The sequence below is a fragment of the Aphis gossypii genome, chromosome 1, assembly GCF_020184175.1.
Source record: "Aphis gossypii isolate Hap1 chromosome 1, ASM2018417v2, whole genome shotgun sequence".
NCBI classification, from domain to species: domain Eukaryota; kingdom Metazoa; phylum Arthropoda; class Insecta; order Hemiptera; family Aphididae; genus Aphis; species Aphis gossypii.
In genome coordinates this window covers 67520273-67537334 of record NC_065530.1, presented here as the reverse complement: position 1 = coordinate 67537334, position 17062 = coordinate 67520273, and the positions used below count along the sequence as shown (strand labels likewise).

At 25.0% G+C, this 17062-nt stretch overlaps 1 protein-coding gene across 2 annotated transcripts in view; it reads left to right on the top strand.

The window, feature by feature from the left end:
* Positions 1-17062, top strand: part of LOC114132083 (dopamine receptor 1-like) — a 205350-nt gene that overhangs the window by 133736 nt on the left and 54552 nt on the right. The window contains exon 3 of one of the 2 annotated variants that reach the window (XM_050209268.1): positions 11210-11311. The exons of the other annotated variant lie outside the window; for it this stretch is intronic. Within the exon in view, the coding sequence (XP_050065225.1) occupies positions 11264-11311 (48 nt within the window). The 5' untranslated portion in view covers positions 11210-11263. The remainder of the gene's footprint in view (positions 1-11209; positions 11312-17062) is intronic. 2 annotated transcript variants of the gene reach the window in all.

Below are 17062 nucleotides of genomic sequence, written 5' to 3'. Positions count from 1 at the left end.
ATCCATAAAGTTGTACAAAAAAAATTAGCTGTTATCGCCTTGTCATAAACGTTTACAATATTTTATGTACACATTTTTTTCTTGGTAAATATTTTGATGTTTGTAAAACTTTTAAAATAAATTTTGTTATTTCATTAATTATTATCTAAACGGTAAAAATAATAACAATATACAACTTTGAAGATAAATGGAAATAAAAAGTTTAATATTGATATAAAATGTCGAATATATTTAATAATATTTCAAAATAAATTGCATGGTATAGTTATGTCAATAATTTAATATTCAAAAGAATTCGTTTATTATTGTTTATAATTTTAAGAAATTTAAATTTTTGAATACAAAATTCAATATTAAGAATACATTTCACAGATTACCCTTGTTTTTATTAACAGATTACAAAAATAATATGGTTCATATTGAAAATATCTAAAGAAAACCAATGAATGAAATTATAGTTATAAAATAGTTTTAAAGAGACAAAAATAATCATAATTACTATTGGTGAAATTACTGAAAAAAAATAAAAATAAAAAATAAAGTAAAATATTTTACAGGATGATTCACTTGAAAAACTACTCGTTTAAATTTTGAATTAGATGCATACAAATTATCAAAAAATAACAAATAAATAATTTATAGTAAAAATTGGGAACTAATTTTAAAAATTAAAGTTTGTACTATTATTCATATTATTTTTAAGAAGTACAAAACAAATTAAGGATATAAACATGTCATTATGTATATTTGAAAATTCTAAAACCCTGCATTTGAAATAAAAAAAAATATGAAGATGAACTCTGTGTATGCTCGGAAAGATAGTAAATCACCCTGCATATAAGTATGAAAAAAAAAACATATTGTATATGGTGACATCAATATCAACTATGCCTAGGTATAGGTTATGATTTTAAACTAAATATTATGAAAATAAGTGAATTAAAATATATCTTAACAAATCTTAATCTTATAGAAATATTGCGTACTTCGTCAAATATTTATTTTAACCTATATTGTCTCCGTTTGGTATCAATGTTTTTCATTATATTTGACAATGGTATTGTACAATTAATCGTTATATTTTCTTTTTTTAATCAAATATTCAAATAAATGAAATTCCTAATATTTAAACTTATTTTGGAAAACGTTGGGTAAAAATAAATTATAAAAATGATACAGTTATGGTATAACTTTGTATACACTTTTGTTCAATAGCTTGCGGCATGTATAATAAATTACATTATCATACTGATTATTCACTTCTTCTAACCAAAGCAATGGGTCTCTATTTTATATTTTGTCTGGTGGTGTGCTCAATTAGTGGCGAATAACGTTTATAGGATTACACAATGATAAAGTGAAAAAATGCATAAATTATAATTTTTCTTTGACACAAATCGAATATGTGTTTACTGTATATACGAGTACATCAAAGTTATAATCTATATACTTTTAAAATATATTAAACTGTTGAAATACATTACTTAATTGCCAACATGTTGATATGAATAATGTTTATAAATTGTTTGTAAGGATAAAATATATATTGTCGATATTTAAAAATTTATTTTATTTTATTATTTATGAGCTGTATAATATGCGGTACGTACAATAATATAATTTGTAAAAAAAAAATTAACTCAAATGTTGATTCCCTTAAGAACGCGATTTAGGTTATTCAAAAACTGGCTTTGCTTTTAAATGTAACATATAATATTATCGATTTATTTTCTAATTCTTTATTTCGTAATTTATAAAATAAATATTACCTTATACGATACTTATAATCTGTAGATCGTAAGTAAAATGTTCATTAAATAGAGGATTCTTATTACTACTCTCTTTCAGATAGAGAAAGAATTAAGTGCATTGAATCGCTTGAACTACCTATAGAAATAAGTACATAGGTTAATAGTACAACATACACAGCTAAACGGTAATGATGTTAAATTTACTTTCACAGAAGGCTTATTTAAAAGGATCAACTTAGTTTACGGTTTAACACTAAAACGCGTGTTGAATGCGCACATACTATAGGTTGATTTTTTCAATGATTTATGAGCGCATGACCCACACAGCGGATCGTTTGGCACTAGCTACAACTACTTGGGACCAACTCCGAGTATTCATTATATACAACTGGAATATTGCTGTAGCCGTTTTCCTCCAATAAGATACCAAGAATATAATAAATATATTTTTTAAGTCATAGTGTATCAACCAAATAAAACGAAAAAAATATTCAAGAGAATTATCAACTATTGTATATTTTTTCTATAATTATAAGCCATTTTTACAACAAATGAAAACCTTCTTAAATAAAACATGATAATAGACAGATAAATAAATATTTTACTTTTTGTAATTATCATGCATTCGTTCGTTTAATCTGCACAGATCCTCGATCAAATTGATATCGACAACAGATTAAATACACAGTGTGATTATAGCCTAATTCTTCTCTTATAATACTATGTATACACTACCAGTCCTATCCTATAAAAAAAAAATAAAAAATATATAATAGTTAAACTCATAAAAAGAAAATATGTGTTTATATAGTTAATTTTATTTTACTTTAACAGGTATATTATAGTAAAAATACACAACTATCATGTTTTTAAACCCGATAACAATATGATTTTGGTCCACCATGAAAGAATTTTATGACTCAAAATTCATATGTAGTGAAACACTGGGCTATACTGTACTTTAAGTCCAAAGGCCTATGTAGCGTTTCGTTAATCAGCGTTGCATTATGGCCGGTTTAAAGATAGATTGGATTAAGTTGAGAGGATTATAGGAGGACGACGAGGGTTTCATTATTCTGCAGCGGCTGTAACGAGCGGACATCAAAATGAAAACGGGTCTGTCGTGTAACGCAACGCCTGTGCAACTTTCTGCAACAACATCCATTGTCCTTTATTATTGTTATAATTATTGCCTGTCGGTTGTACGCTAATTAACGTGATTCTTGTATTCTTACGGCGCGTACAATATTATGGCTGATGAATTGTAGTCGGTTGCCTAAAAATGATTTAAATAATTTTGAATAAAATGTGACCGACCGTAACGAGAATTATAATATTTAATAATTTTGTCGAGGCGTGCAGATTATTATAGCGATTGTCATTTGTCAGCGTTCGTGTTTTATTTCATTAAAATTTATAACAATTTATTCTTAACAAAAAAAAAAAAAAAAAATCACAAAAACAGTAATTTATATTCACACCTATTGACTATATACAATATACAAATTATATTAAATAACACATTTTATTATTATTAGTTTAATTTAAAAAGCTTACAGTATTTTGAACACAATTAATGTTTAAGAAACGAACTAAAGAAAATTAGCTATATTTCATAGATATATTCATCATGTTCAAAAAATTAAAATTTTATATTATTTAATTGTATACTTACAAAAATACTAACGATGTAACTTAATTTATTTGCATAAGGTATACGAGTACAATTATAAATACTTCTTACTAGGGAAAATAGTCCCTATTTTAGTAAGAAATGTTACTCTCCATCAACAAATAATATATTATAATAATGAATAAATTATAAATTTATTATGAACAAATATATTATAATGAAATAATATTATTCTAAAGACTTAAGAGGAATCTACGACAACACAAAGAAATAAATACTAAATAGCATAATAAAATAAGTTAATTTGGCTGTGAACTTAACAAAAAAAATTAAAAATTTTTAAATAATCAATTTTAATATTTATAATATTTACACTTGAATTAGTTATTTATTTATTTATTTTTTTTTTTTGTATAAATTTGATTTTCTTATTCTCAATACTTATATATTATATTATTATACATAATATTTTGATCATAAAAAGATAAATACGGTTAGTTAGATTAATGTAGGTTACGTGATTTATATTTTACAATTAGACGACGAGATAAGTTGTCCAGAATAGTAATAGTAAAAAGATAGTAGATCATTGTGCTAAGTGTGGTTTACAACATACCACGAAGTTTTAAGATAATCGATTAAAAAAAAATGAAGTATTTAAAAATTTGATACTTTGACGACATCCTATAGTTGAATATCGTAGACATAGAGCAGGGCAAAAAATGTGTTTATAAATCAATAGGTTTTGCTCTCGAGTGAAGTGTTAAATCGGAAGAGGTACCTTAGTCGGTGTAATTTGAGATTTAATGATTTTTCTTTTAGTTTTAATGTCCATTGACTAGGTTAATATTTTGTCCAGGTAAACATCCAAGTATTTGATTAAGTGTTTCATTGAGATTATTTTTTCATTTAGATAAACTGAAAAACTACTACTATTGGGACATAGACTAAATGCGATGTGTGTTGATTTTCTCCCATTGATCTTAATTGACTTAATTTTCTTCAATTTAAACTACAGCTATAATTTTAATAGATGATAAATTACAGATGTAAAAACAATTTTGATTAATACTCTCACACCTTTAAAAATATTCAAAATATATGTTGGTAGCTGCACACAAATTATTTCTATTTTTTTTTTTAATTCAGTATAAAATTGAATAAAAGAATACATTTATAGTGAGTAGGTATATTATGTGGATAAAAATTGTTTTAAGATAATATATCTGAAATATTTTATTTAAAGAAATTTATGATCTGAATTGACTGAACTAACTATGTAATAAAACATTTGAGTAGATATTTGATAATAATTAAGTACATTTTATACTATAAAAGTATATGAGAAAATTATAACATAATAGCTTAACAAATAGTTGAATTTAAAAGAAGAAATCCACACAGATCATCTCATAAACCTTATATAAATATATCATTATTATCAGTATTTGTAACCAATCCGTTATATGTTTTGCATAAGGCGTATTGAGACACTAAAATAAAGTGGAAAACAACTACTATATTCTTAAAATTCTACTTACATGTCATGTTTTATTGATATTGAATTTTAATGTTAATGTTAACGAAAATTATTTTCAATTATTTGTATTGCTGAAATCTCAAACCTGCTGGCATTGAGTATGACTAATGACTTTTTATTGTATGTTCCGTGTCTTAAACCACCACAAATCACCTTCCACATCTGAGCTTAGTGACCGGAAATTAATATTTTTGAACACAGTCTTCTCTACGTCAAAAATATGCTATACATATAGTATAATATATTTATACATATATATTTATTTGTATATTTTTATTTTTATAGATATAATAGGCCCCATTAAATATGTTCATGAGGAGGGTATAGGTTTACATTTTAAAATATAAATTAAATAAACAGAAACGATAATTTATTACAAGTAATTATTTTTGTAGAATTAAATACGTATATTTTATTATTAATACATTTATACATTATATTACATAAAATCACACAATAAAATAATACAATATAAAGGAATACAACTATTAATATTTACTAAAATCAGCATCTGTTATAGTAACTCAGTAATGCAGTGAACTCGTTTCACTACATATTATATTTTGTTCTTGGAGAAAATCGGAGTACTATTTTTTTGAAGTATTTTTAATGAATTTCTACGTTTAATTTCTAATGGTAGATTGTTGTAAACTTTTAGACCAATATATCTAATATAAGTATGTGGATTATGTTAATTTTAATATAGTCGTGTATTCTGGTAAAACTACCCTTAGTGTCAAACTATATATTTTTTATATTCTTTATTTTATGTACACTAACTGAGTGATTTCTGTTTAAAGTTTAAAAATTAAAATAACTTTTTTTGGTGCCTTTCTTCTAACCCTATTCAAATGACAATATTTTAACGTACTCGATGTTTATCTCAGGATTGAGTGATTCTTTATTATACATATATTGACATACAATACGTATATTATGTGAATACGTAAATATACATGCATATATACATTAGTGGATATACAAAATAAGACGAGTACCAATCATAATAAACCATTTGTTTACAAAAGTTTAGTTGTGGAATTAATTTTTGATTGCACGAAGAGTTATATTGATAGGTACATCAATTGTATACGACACATTTATTTATATAATACCTACGTATATATATATATTTGTGTAAATTGAAACCAAAAATCATGATTGCAAACGTCTTTCAACTACTGATTTCCTGTTGAGTAAACAGGAAAAATAAAACGAAAAAAAGCAAAAATATTTTACAAAGACTAACGATTGTTTAACTTGTGGTATACAAAAAAAAAATAAAAATAAAAATAAACTGACAAATTTTACAAATAAATAAATAACTATGAATATGTGATATTATGTTTTGATATAATATATTTAGCAATGTGTGACTATTAGAAAACATTTAATATTAATTAAAAATATCCAAAAAAAAATGTAGCATTACATAAAATGAAGTAACTACTTAGTAGAGATAACAATTATACTTAAATAAATTTATATAAATCGAAAATTACTCAAATAATATGATATGGTTTATTAAAATTGGAGAAATGAAATTCTCATGAATTTACTAATAACTTATTAACTTTTATTTATAAAGCATAATTGTAATCAACACAAATTCTCAATAGTTAATACAGAATAAATTAGGAACTTGAGGCACTAAAATATTGAGTTAACTTAATTAAACTGTAAACTATTTTAGCTTGATGAATTCAAATTGAAAGTTTACTATAAACCATAGAATATTGTGAGGGAAAATGTTATTGCTTATTGCACTGTAAAAATATCAACTAAGAAATATATTTTATGAGATATATGCCACAACAATTACTCATGAAAAAAATGTTAATAATTACTTAAAATTGGAATATAGATTACGATACAACAGTACTGACTATTACTGAATTTAATACCTTTATATACAGTTATAATTACTAAAGATAAGTAAAATAATAGAAGTTAATTCAAAGTACAGATATTAAATAAATAACATTGGAATAATAAGATTCCTAAAATATTATAATTGTTATTGCATCAAGGAAGTAAATCATCACTAATTATTTCAATGTGCATTATACATTTCAATTCATTCTTAAAAATATTTCATAATTTTAAAAGTATAAAGGATTTGAATTCAACATAAATATAAATGTAAATGATAATAATTACCATTTGTATTTTAAACCTCATGATACTTTGATCTTTTATTTTTAACGGAATATTAAATCGAATATGTAGTTAAAATATAAATAATAAATACTATGGATACCTGTTTTTTTAATGGCAATGCTATTGATATAAAAATGAAGTGTAGTAATAATGCGCATGAGTGCTCGTATAATTTACATTTTAATGTATCGATATTGAATAAATTATTAACATACAGAAGGGACGTAGTTAAGAGCCTGAGAATACAACTTTCGGGGGATTTTAACTTTATATATATTCCTCACAACGCCAACACCTGCTGAAATATGATTTTTAAAATGTACCCAAAATATTGAATATTTATACTTTATAGGAAGAACGGATGAACCTCAAAAATCTTTAAAACTCTACCTAAAAACGTCATTATTATCAAGTGTATTAAATTCCGATTACTTTTTGAACTTCTGTTCCTTTTCTCGTATATACGTTTTACGTGTAAAATAAATGAAAAAGACTCTATGTAGTGTTACATACAATTTTCCATATTCACGTATACAGTACAACGTAAAAAGCCATCTTTCATACACTATTGAAATAAAATTGTTTGTGACACTGTGAAATTTGGAAACGAGAGTGAAAAGTGTCGAAAACCTCTATAGACGACTACGGGAAAACTTTTGATCGAGTGAAAGCGTGTAAGACCATTTATTTTTTCGCTACCGTAAATGTAATTTTTAACTAAAAATAAAACGATATGATATCTACAAGAAACGGTTGAAGGCTTCGACGAGTTTTTTCAATCCTGTAAAAGTAACGAGTAAAAAGCGCCACGGTTGTGTAGATATAATACGGACATATAGTGTATAATTTAAGAAAATTATACTGAGTTGAATCGTATTATGTTGTTTACATAAATATTGATATTTACGTTTTAGTGGATATTTAGAAAATATATCTATTATAATATAATATTATAGGTATACGTTTAAAGGACAAATAAATATGGAAAAAAACACAAATTCAATAAAGTATAATAATTTTACTTGTGTACATACCAAACTAAACGTTTAATACGACGCTGTGTCGTTTGTATAAACGATCACATATTAGGGCCATTCGAATACGCGAGTGTATGACCCATTCGCGTGTTGTACGTTTATTTTCAAAACTGCAAAGCACGAATACTGAGACAGACATATTATTATTGTAAACATACAAGTCACGTCTTCTCTTTATCTTTATCCTGCGAACAATAACATTAGTGCAAAAAGCTATCCGTTCGCTAATACGAACTATCATGAAAAAAAAAAAAAATACTGATGATAACAAAACTGCGAAATTACTTATTGTTCTTTTTATCCAAGAAAATTTAGGTACTTAAGTTTCTTTTTTTAAACGTGTTAGACCATTAAACGAGCATGACAAAAATATTTTATATTTTTTTGAAATAATACGAATTTATTTCGACTGTAAAAATGTCGTATATTTTCGTGTTTTTATTTGACTTTTACCTTATATCTTATTATACTACAGTATAAACGGAGAACTGTTATTTTCACTCTACGCTAGTTGATCCATTGTTTTCTTCTCGTCATATAATATATTATATGTTATCGAATTAAGTCCATCCATCTTACTCTTTAAGGGTTATCTATATAGATTTACTGCATATAAATTATTACATTTAGAAATCGAGAAGTAAAGTATTTTTTCGTCAATTCCTTTATCTAAATTACTGGAATCGTATAATATACATTTTCTTAATTGCATGGTTTTATTAATTCAAACAAGACATATTTTATTATTAAAATCAATTAAATATACTTAATTAAACTCAGACTTTGTTATTATTGAAAAACAAAAATTAACTAATGTAATATCGACATAATAATTGTATAATTGTTGTAACAATAAAAAAGAAACTAAAAAAACCCACTTTAAAAAATACTTTAAAAATATGATACAAAATTTAAATGCTGCTTATGAAATTGAAATCTATGTTGAATTACCAACGCGTACAGGTGACCCTAAAACCATAACTGTTAATTACAAAATCTATCACTTATGCATTAACCTAAATAGTAAATAATATACGAAAGTAGCTTTTAATCATACACGAGGGGATTGCATTAAATAAGCACTTACCTACTGTTTTCTAAAATCACATATTATATAGTGTAATACTTGAGTAATTACAAATCAGTCTAAAAACATGACAGACATCAATAATTAAAACTAAATAATATTTTTCAGTATCAAATAGGTCACACATTTTATTTTATCTATTTAGTACTATTATTATTATCTATTTTATTCATTTACTCATTGTAGCTCTTTATTTATTTTTTTATTACATAAATGTAATATAACCAAAGTAATAATATTCATCTTGATATAAATATAATGTTTATTGTTCAGTTATTATTTTATATCATCTAATATGACTCGTTACTCGAAAAAAACATATATGGTTATTGTGTATACTTAAAAAAATCTGTTTTTTGTTCAACCTGTATATTAAAATGTGAAACAATATAATCTTTTAATGATGTCTATATATGTTTAGATAATTTATCATAAATGTAGAATGGTATTTAAAATCAAAGCGTTTGTATAACGTTTTAAATAAATAAAAGAGCAAGCTCTTGCAGATTCATTGGTAAAAAGTTTTTAAAGTCAGACAGAAAAGTAAACTTTACAAACAACTTTAATTGGTTTTCAGAGATTTTTGATTGCTCTAAAGAATAGTGTGTGTTTAATAAAAGGAAATAAAAAAAAGTTTTCAAATGTTTATGGGAGTAAACAATTTTTTCATTGTAACACCTTTAATGATCACACTTTTTTTGAATTAAGTACATATTTTTATTTTGAAAAGAAAAAAAATGTATGCTTACATTATTATTTTTATTTTTACCACTCACCATTTTTACATGATATTATTATTACACTTAATTATTACACTATTTAAATACTTTGAAGTTGTACCTATGTATAAAGTTTATTTATAATTTTTTGTCCATCAAATAATCATAATTGTACTATAGAAAAATAACTATAACTTATCCTGATGCAATAACTATAAAGAAAATATCGTATTTAAATTTAAAAATCTAATTGTTTCTATATAATATTATATATTCAATTGTTTTTGAGCTTCAAAATATTTGTTAAAAAAATGAAAATATAATGATAAGTATAAATTACTCACTCATCATAAAAAATTTAGGTAATAATTTAAAATTGAAGAGTTGTATGCTCCTAAAAAATAAGTTTTATTTTAATATTTGGTCAAATAATAATAATAATATCATATGTTATAATATTATTTTATAATTTCTATTGAACATATTTTGTTAGGATTTTTTAATATAAGCTATTAAATATACCATTATATTTGTAGAAAGTTTAATTCAAAAATAGATTTATTTAACACTACCTTATTAAATTTTTCAATAATTTATCTATTAAATATTATTTTTATTTTATACTATAATATGTCATTATGATTTTAATTAAATATAAACTGTTTATATTTTACGATATTTTATATTTTTAACTTAGTATAAAATATAATATTTATAGATTATTTTATTTTTTTATAAAATTTGCATATTAGTCTGTCAATTAATTATGATATAATTGGAATTTGGAATTTGATTCCATCGATAAATAACTTTATTGAATATAATATTATAAAACAGAATGTTCACCACGTGAGTTGACAATTAGATACAATTTACTATTCAGTACAATATAATATTATATTGTTGTTTGTAAGAGAAATCATAGTATAAAATTAAATCGTGAAGAAATATTATTATTATTATTATATAAAAATTTAATAAATATAGAAAACGTATTTATAAAATAAATATTTTAGTGTACGAGCAAAACTGTATATTTTTTAGTAAACAATCGTAATACTGTAAATAAAAAAATAGACCAGACAGAAAAAAAATACTGTTTAAATTGGAACCCAATGGGTCTTTTCCAAAGAGACAAAGGTTGAATAATTCATAGGGTCAAAGATTGCAAATGGTTGAAAACAATGTAGGGGAGAAACAATTGTAATAATAATATTTAAATAGGCTTTTACAAGATTATTTGACCCTGATTTTTAATTGAGTTTGTTTTTATTTGTTTCAGGTTAATATACATTTTGTTATTTAAATGATAAGTATCATCAAATAACGTATTAATATGATGATAAATGTGAGGGAAAGAATACATATAGTATACTTTATCTGGGTAAGTCTATATTATATTTTTTTATTTTAAAATTTTAAATGTTTTGCAGAGATACAAATTCTAATGTATCTTACGAAATTTACTCCATTGTACTGTTAATATTCCACAAGTTTTACGGATATATCTACACTGCTATGTGTATCATTGATACTTACAAAATATGCAAGCAAAAATTAACTCCCTCCACCCAAAAAAAAAAAAAATCTATCGGCTAGTAAAAATAATTTAATATTGAAAAAATATATTTTGAAAAAAAAATAGTACAGAATTCATATATTTACATTGAAATAATATAAATAAAACCACAAAAAATGTTTTTACTTGTATTCTACTCTACTATTACGTACAGTTACATGTGTCCACTTAAATAGTTGAAATGGAAAATGTACATACAGATAGACTTGTTATTTTTTAAGCCACGTCAGGTATAATAAATAATGGACTGGAAAAAAAACTAAAATATTTCACGTGTTTAATAATTTTGAGCAACTATATTAACATTAAATTATTTCTGATTTCTTTGTATTTAATGACCAGAATTAATTAAATTTTGTTTTGATATGTTTACCAATAATCGAGAAATCTAAACACATATTATATTTATATGTATACTGAATCTTATTTGGCAACAGGTTAGGTTATTAGGTCATTTTTAATTTTAGATCATTTATTGTTTTAAAATTAATCATCAAGTAAATGAGGAAATATTTCTAACGTATTACAAAGCAAAAATAGTTTAAAATTTTTATTTCTTATTTGTTTTTGTTCTTTTATTATATTATAACACATACAATAAACATTAGAAATTATTTTATGTCGAATTGGCCTGTGAATTTTTCATATTTTTCTTTAGATAGTTAAGATAGTTAGATGTCATTCTTAACAAATTAATATTATATAGGTTTAAATAAATAAATATAAATATAAATAATAAATAAATTTAAAAAAATATATTATACATATAGCAAAAAATTCTGAATTAAATAACATATTATTTTAGACATCGTAATCGAATGAGTGCCTACGTAAAATGTGATTCTATCCGTTATCTAAGAACGAAGTGTTCACTGATTGTTTATAAAAATTCTAAACAAATCTGCACAATATTAAAAAATACTGGTTTGTGGAAATAATAATAATAATTTATAGTACAATCCAAATTTAATTAATGTGTTTCTCCTCGTTGTTACATGGAAAGATTTTAAAGTAATTAATTACAATCTGAGTGCAATAAATTGACTAATTAAATCTTCTGTAGTGAATTTTTACTGCAAAGGTTTTACAGAACATTAAAACGTGTATAACGAATGAATGTAACATGTATGAATGAGTGAATGAATGTGAATGCATTAGGGATTTAGGGATAACATCATATATATTTTGTGATCACATAAATGGCGTGTGATCTTCGGGAAAAAATAAAATGAAATATAGCGTATGTATTCACTGTATATACATTATACAATGATTTTGAGTTGAATTTCTGATTTTTTTTTTTTTAATCTGTATTTCTATTGAAGTGCGTAGCGATAGACTTTATTGATAGCTTTTGTCGTATATGTGTGTGTGTGAACACGCAAGGTGGTTAAGTCGTATTAGTGGAGGGAGAACTTTTAAAGATAAGCGAGTGTAAAAACCACAAAGAGTATATTTCGACGAGGAAACCCGGAGAAAATAAAAAAAAATCAAGAGACAAATTTTTGATTATCAACAACATCAAAAGAAACGTAGGTGGAAAATCCTTTGACGACGTGTGTTTTTAAAAAGACCCACGTGGTCCACCGTCGTACAATTGTCACCATTATAAAGCCTTTCAGTAGGTTATTAACGACCCGAGCACAAGTTGCAACCATCAATTAACGTGACACTTCGCCTTATGCCGGCGCGCCGTATCACCGTATCCATCATTCAGGCGATGGCTACGATTGTCCTAAGCCGCGGTGTTTTACTGGAGAATTTTTCGAAAAACTCTTGGCAATAAAAACATCATCACACCTGAAACTATAGGTTTCGAGTAGGTATACTTACGACATAATTGTACATAGTATATACTGTATACGAAACTATAATAATATTTATTATGATAATAACGGTGTCGGTGAAAATTCAAAGGTCAAAATCAATGAAACTCCACTATCGTATTCGTTTGAACACTGCAAATGTATATGTATTTATATGTCAGTGCCACGTATAGAATATTCTCGGGGGACGCGTTCGGGTTAAAGCTGATACAGACGACAGTGGAAACTTCCATTCGTAATGAACCGTCTAATCGAAAGTGCCGGAAGGGAATTCATTTGGGCCTCGGCGAATTCGTATACAAATAGTTATATTATTATATCTGTCCTTCGGGCGCACAATTTTATAAAATAATATAATATATTATATACACGAGCGTATGCGTAACACATGTGTGTGTGTGTGTGTGTGTGTGTGAAGAAAAATCCAAAACATTAAGTTCATACACTCGTTCGGGTTCCACTGCTGTTGACGTTCGACGGTGTATAATATGGTATTGCGGTCGTGCCTTGAAGAATTTCGACAAGTCATTTTTGTTGAAACCACATTCGAACAGATAACACCACAAAGTTTATTGTACAGATATGTATTACCTATATAGAAGTTTTATGATAGCCATTCTCAGTTGTCCCTACTCAGGCGGATCATACGTTATATTATTGCTGAATGGTTGTGCCATCTCGACGGTATACCAACAATAAGAATTGTCCCGTACGATTTTCTAATATCATCGTGACTGAACCTTTAAATCGAATAAATCACTCCAAGTGTCTGTTTTTCAATTATTACAGTACAATAAAAAATAAGGTTACATAATGTCATTCAATCGATTTTCTTTGATTATAGCTGCAAGAAAATATTCATAACTTTATGAGCATAGAATATATTATAATGCCATTTCGATTTAACGGATAATAATATATAATTATTATAATAACGAAAAGCTTTAACATATTTTTATCCAATTACGTTAAGTGTTCGGATAATTATAATGAATTCTTTTGAAAATACATTGAATTTGTATACGACGCGTCTGAATTATTAAATTCAATAATTTCATTAATTAATTACAGTTCGCTGAATATTTGTTCCAACACTTGTATATATTATCATTATCAAGAAATTTAAATACTAAATTATTTTGCACAAAAAAAAAATCAATATTTTTTAAAACATTGATAAGTTTTGTTATTCATAAAATGTAAACACTGAAATGTTATATTTGGGTTTAAACGAGTAACGAAACACATTTATTTCTTTGAAAATTATATCGTCCCAATAAAAAGCGGTGATAAAATTATTTTATGGTCATTGCAAATTATTAGAATTATTAGTTTACTGGTATCTTTAATAAATTATTAATAATTTAATATAATAGCAACAATTGACGTTACAAAATGTAATTCTTATAAAACGTTTAGGAAATAAAAATGGAAAATCATTGTCATTTCAAAAGTAAAAACCATTTATTTTATATTGTACATTGTATTTACATATAAAATAATTTTACTAAAAATAGTTTATACTGTATAAAATAGTCGATGTGAGTCTGTATTCTATGCGCATACGTCGTCATTCAATTAGAATGATATAAATTAAATGGAATTACTGCTATACGGACATTCAACCTCTTCATATCTTAGATGTTTCGTGTATAAGTGGTAGTCACGCAATTGTTAATTTAGGTATGGTAAATACACCCAGTATCATAATATATTAATTTTGTTGAGTGCAAAACTCGATTAGCCCGGTTAAATATACTCGTGTATAGTGTATGGTTATCATTATCGTGAACTAGTAAATTTTTATCCATGTTTGAATTTTCCATTCAACCATTAAGTATTGTATTTTTAAGATTTATTGTACCTATTCATTTATGGTTTATCACAAATAAAAGCCTATTAAAAAATTTGTCACTTATCTTAAAAGCTAACATAAAGTATACAATTTATTGTCATCAGACGCAAAATAATAATATGAGCTTAATGTAAGACTTTACTTAAAAAAAAGTGCTGTTTACATAAAAAATAATAAAATTTAGCCTATGTAGAAAATTGTTTTCTGCTATACATTAAGTATCAAGTGTATCTCGTCATTGATAATTCATTGTATCATGTGTTAAATACACAAATTCAATGATATATTATCGCACGTGAAAAGTGATTCTAAGCAAAGGCAATCTGTCAACCTATTTCAATAATTATATTTTATCACGTACTTATTATATTGCTGTTATTTAGTTATTAACGCAGTGTATTATATACGAGAATATTTTATTCTGTATTATATATAATTGTTATTGACTTTTGAGTTAATACAACTTACCGTAACACAGTGTGAATAGGTTCGTGAAATAAATAAAAAAATAGCATGACATTAATCTAATGTTTTAAAAATGCTTTATATATATATATATATAATATAATAATAAACGTAAAAGTTTCAAATCCCTGAGTAAAATATAAATTTGAATTATAAATAAATAAATAAAACCGTTATTCTTTGTTGACATATTTAATGATTTAAAAACGATAAACATAATATTATACATTTTGTTTTTTTATTAAATATATTTTGATGTGCATATTTTTTAATTTTCACAGTAGAACTTCAAATATTATCTTACCAGCCATTCACACTCAGGCTTCTCTGATACTGATTTGAAGAGAGAATAGGTGTGAGAACCGTGTATAAAGTTATTAATAACTCAGTGTCTCGGCCATCAATCGTGTAGAAAACCTCTACGTCCCCAACCCCATTTATACTACACGCAACGACTCAGATCCAATTTTTCTCTACATTCAACCCGGCCCAAGTACGTCCACGGGGGGTGATGGTTCTTTATATTTAACGATTTGTCAGATTCCGATGCCACCAACGATAACCTTCAAAAAACACTTGCTGTGAATACTAATAGTTGTGTGATATGTTTCAAGTTTAAATTTTTGTTTCGTGTTTTCATTATTCATACAATAATTCATAATTTAGTGTGCACTTACTCCGGAATAATAACATTGTTGATCACAGTTTTTATCTAAGATATTGTCACACGTTTTAATAATTAATTTATAATACTATGACTATTTAAATTTAAATAACTTAAATTTAATTGTTTGATATATTGCTATAATTTATAGATTTATATAGTAAACATTAACATTATACATGATACACTCTACAATAGTTTTAAAACACATCGCTGGAATCTATTTAACTTGTTCATATTATAATAGCCACCAGTAGCATAAGTATAACTATTAAATTGCATATTAAAATATGTTAGGTATGCAACTAGAATATGAAAATAGGAGGAATATTGTAAGTTATACAGATAGAAGCTATTTTTCAAAGTTAAAACGCCTTCAGATGAAAATAAAGTTGACATGAAAAAATAAGATACATGCCTCTTTTCTTATCAAACAATTCAAAGCAGTTGAACGTATAGAAATGGCAAAGGAAATCGAAATTTGTTATATGATTACACCATCAGTATCACCAAATACAAATACCTGTCCAGACAATAAATTTCACATTATAAAAATGCAATTCACGATAAATCACTATGTTTTATCGGTCCCAAGCGTAACATAGAAATAAAATCGACAGATCAATTTTAATTCAATACAAACATCACTATACTGCGTATTTTTGTCAATGACTTGAATACTGAAATTGAGACATGTCCAATAATTCTCATTATTATAAATAGTATATAATATATATATATATATA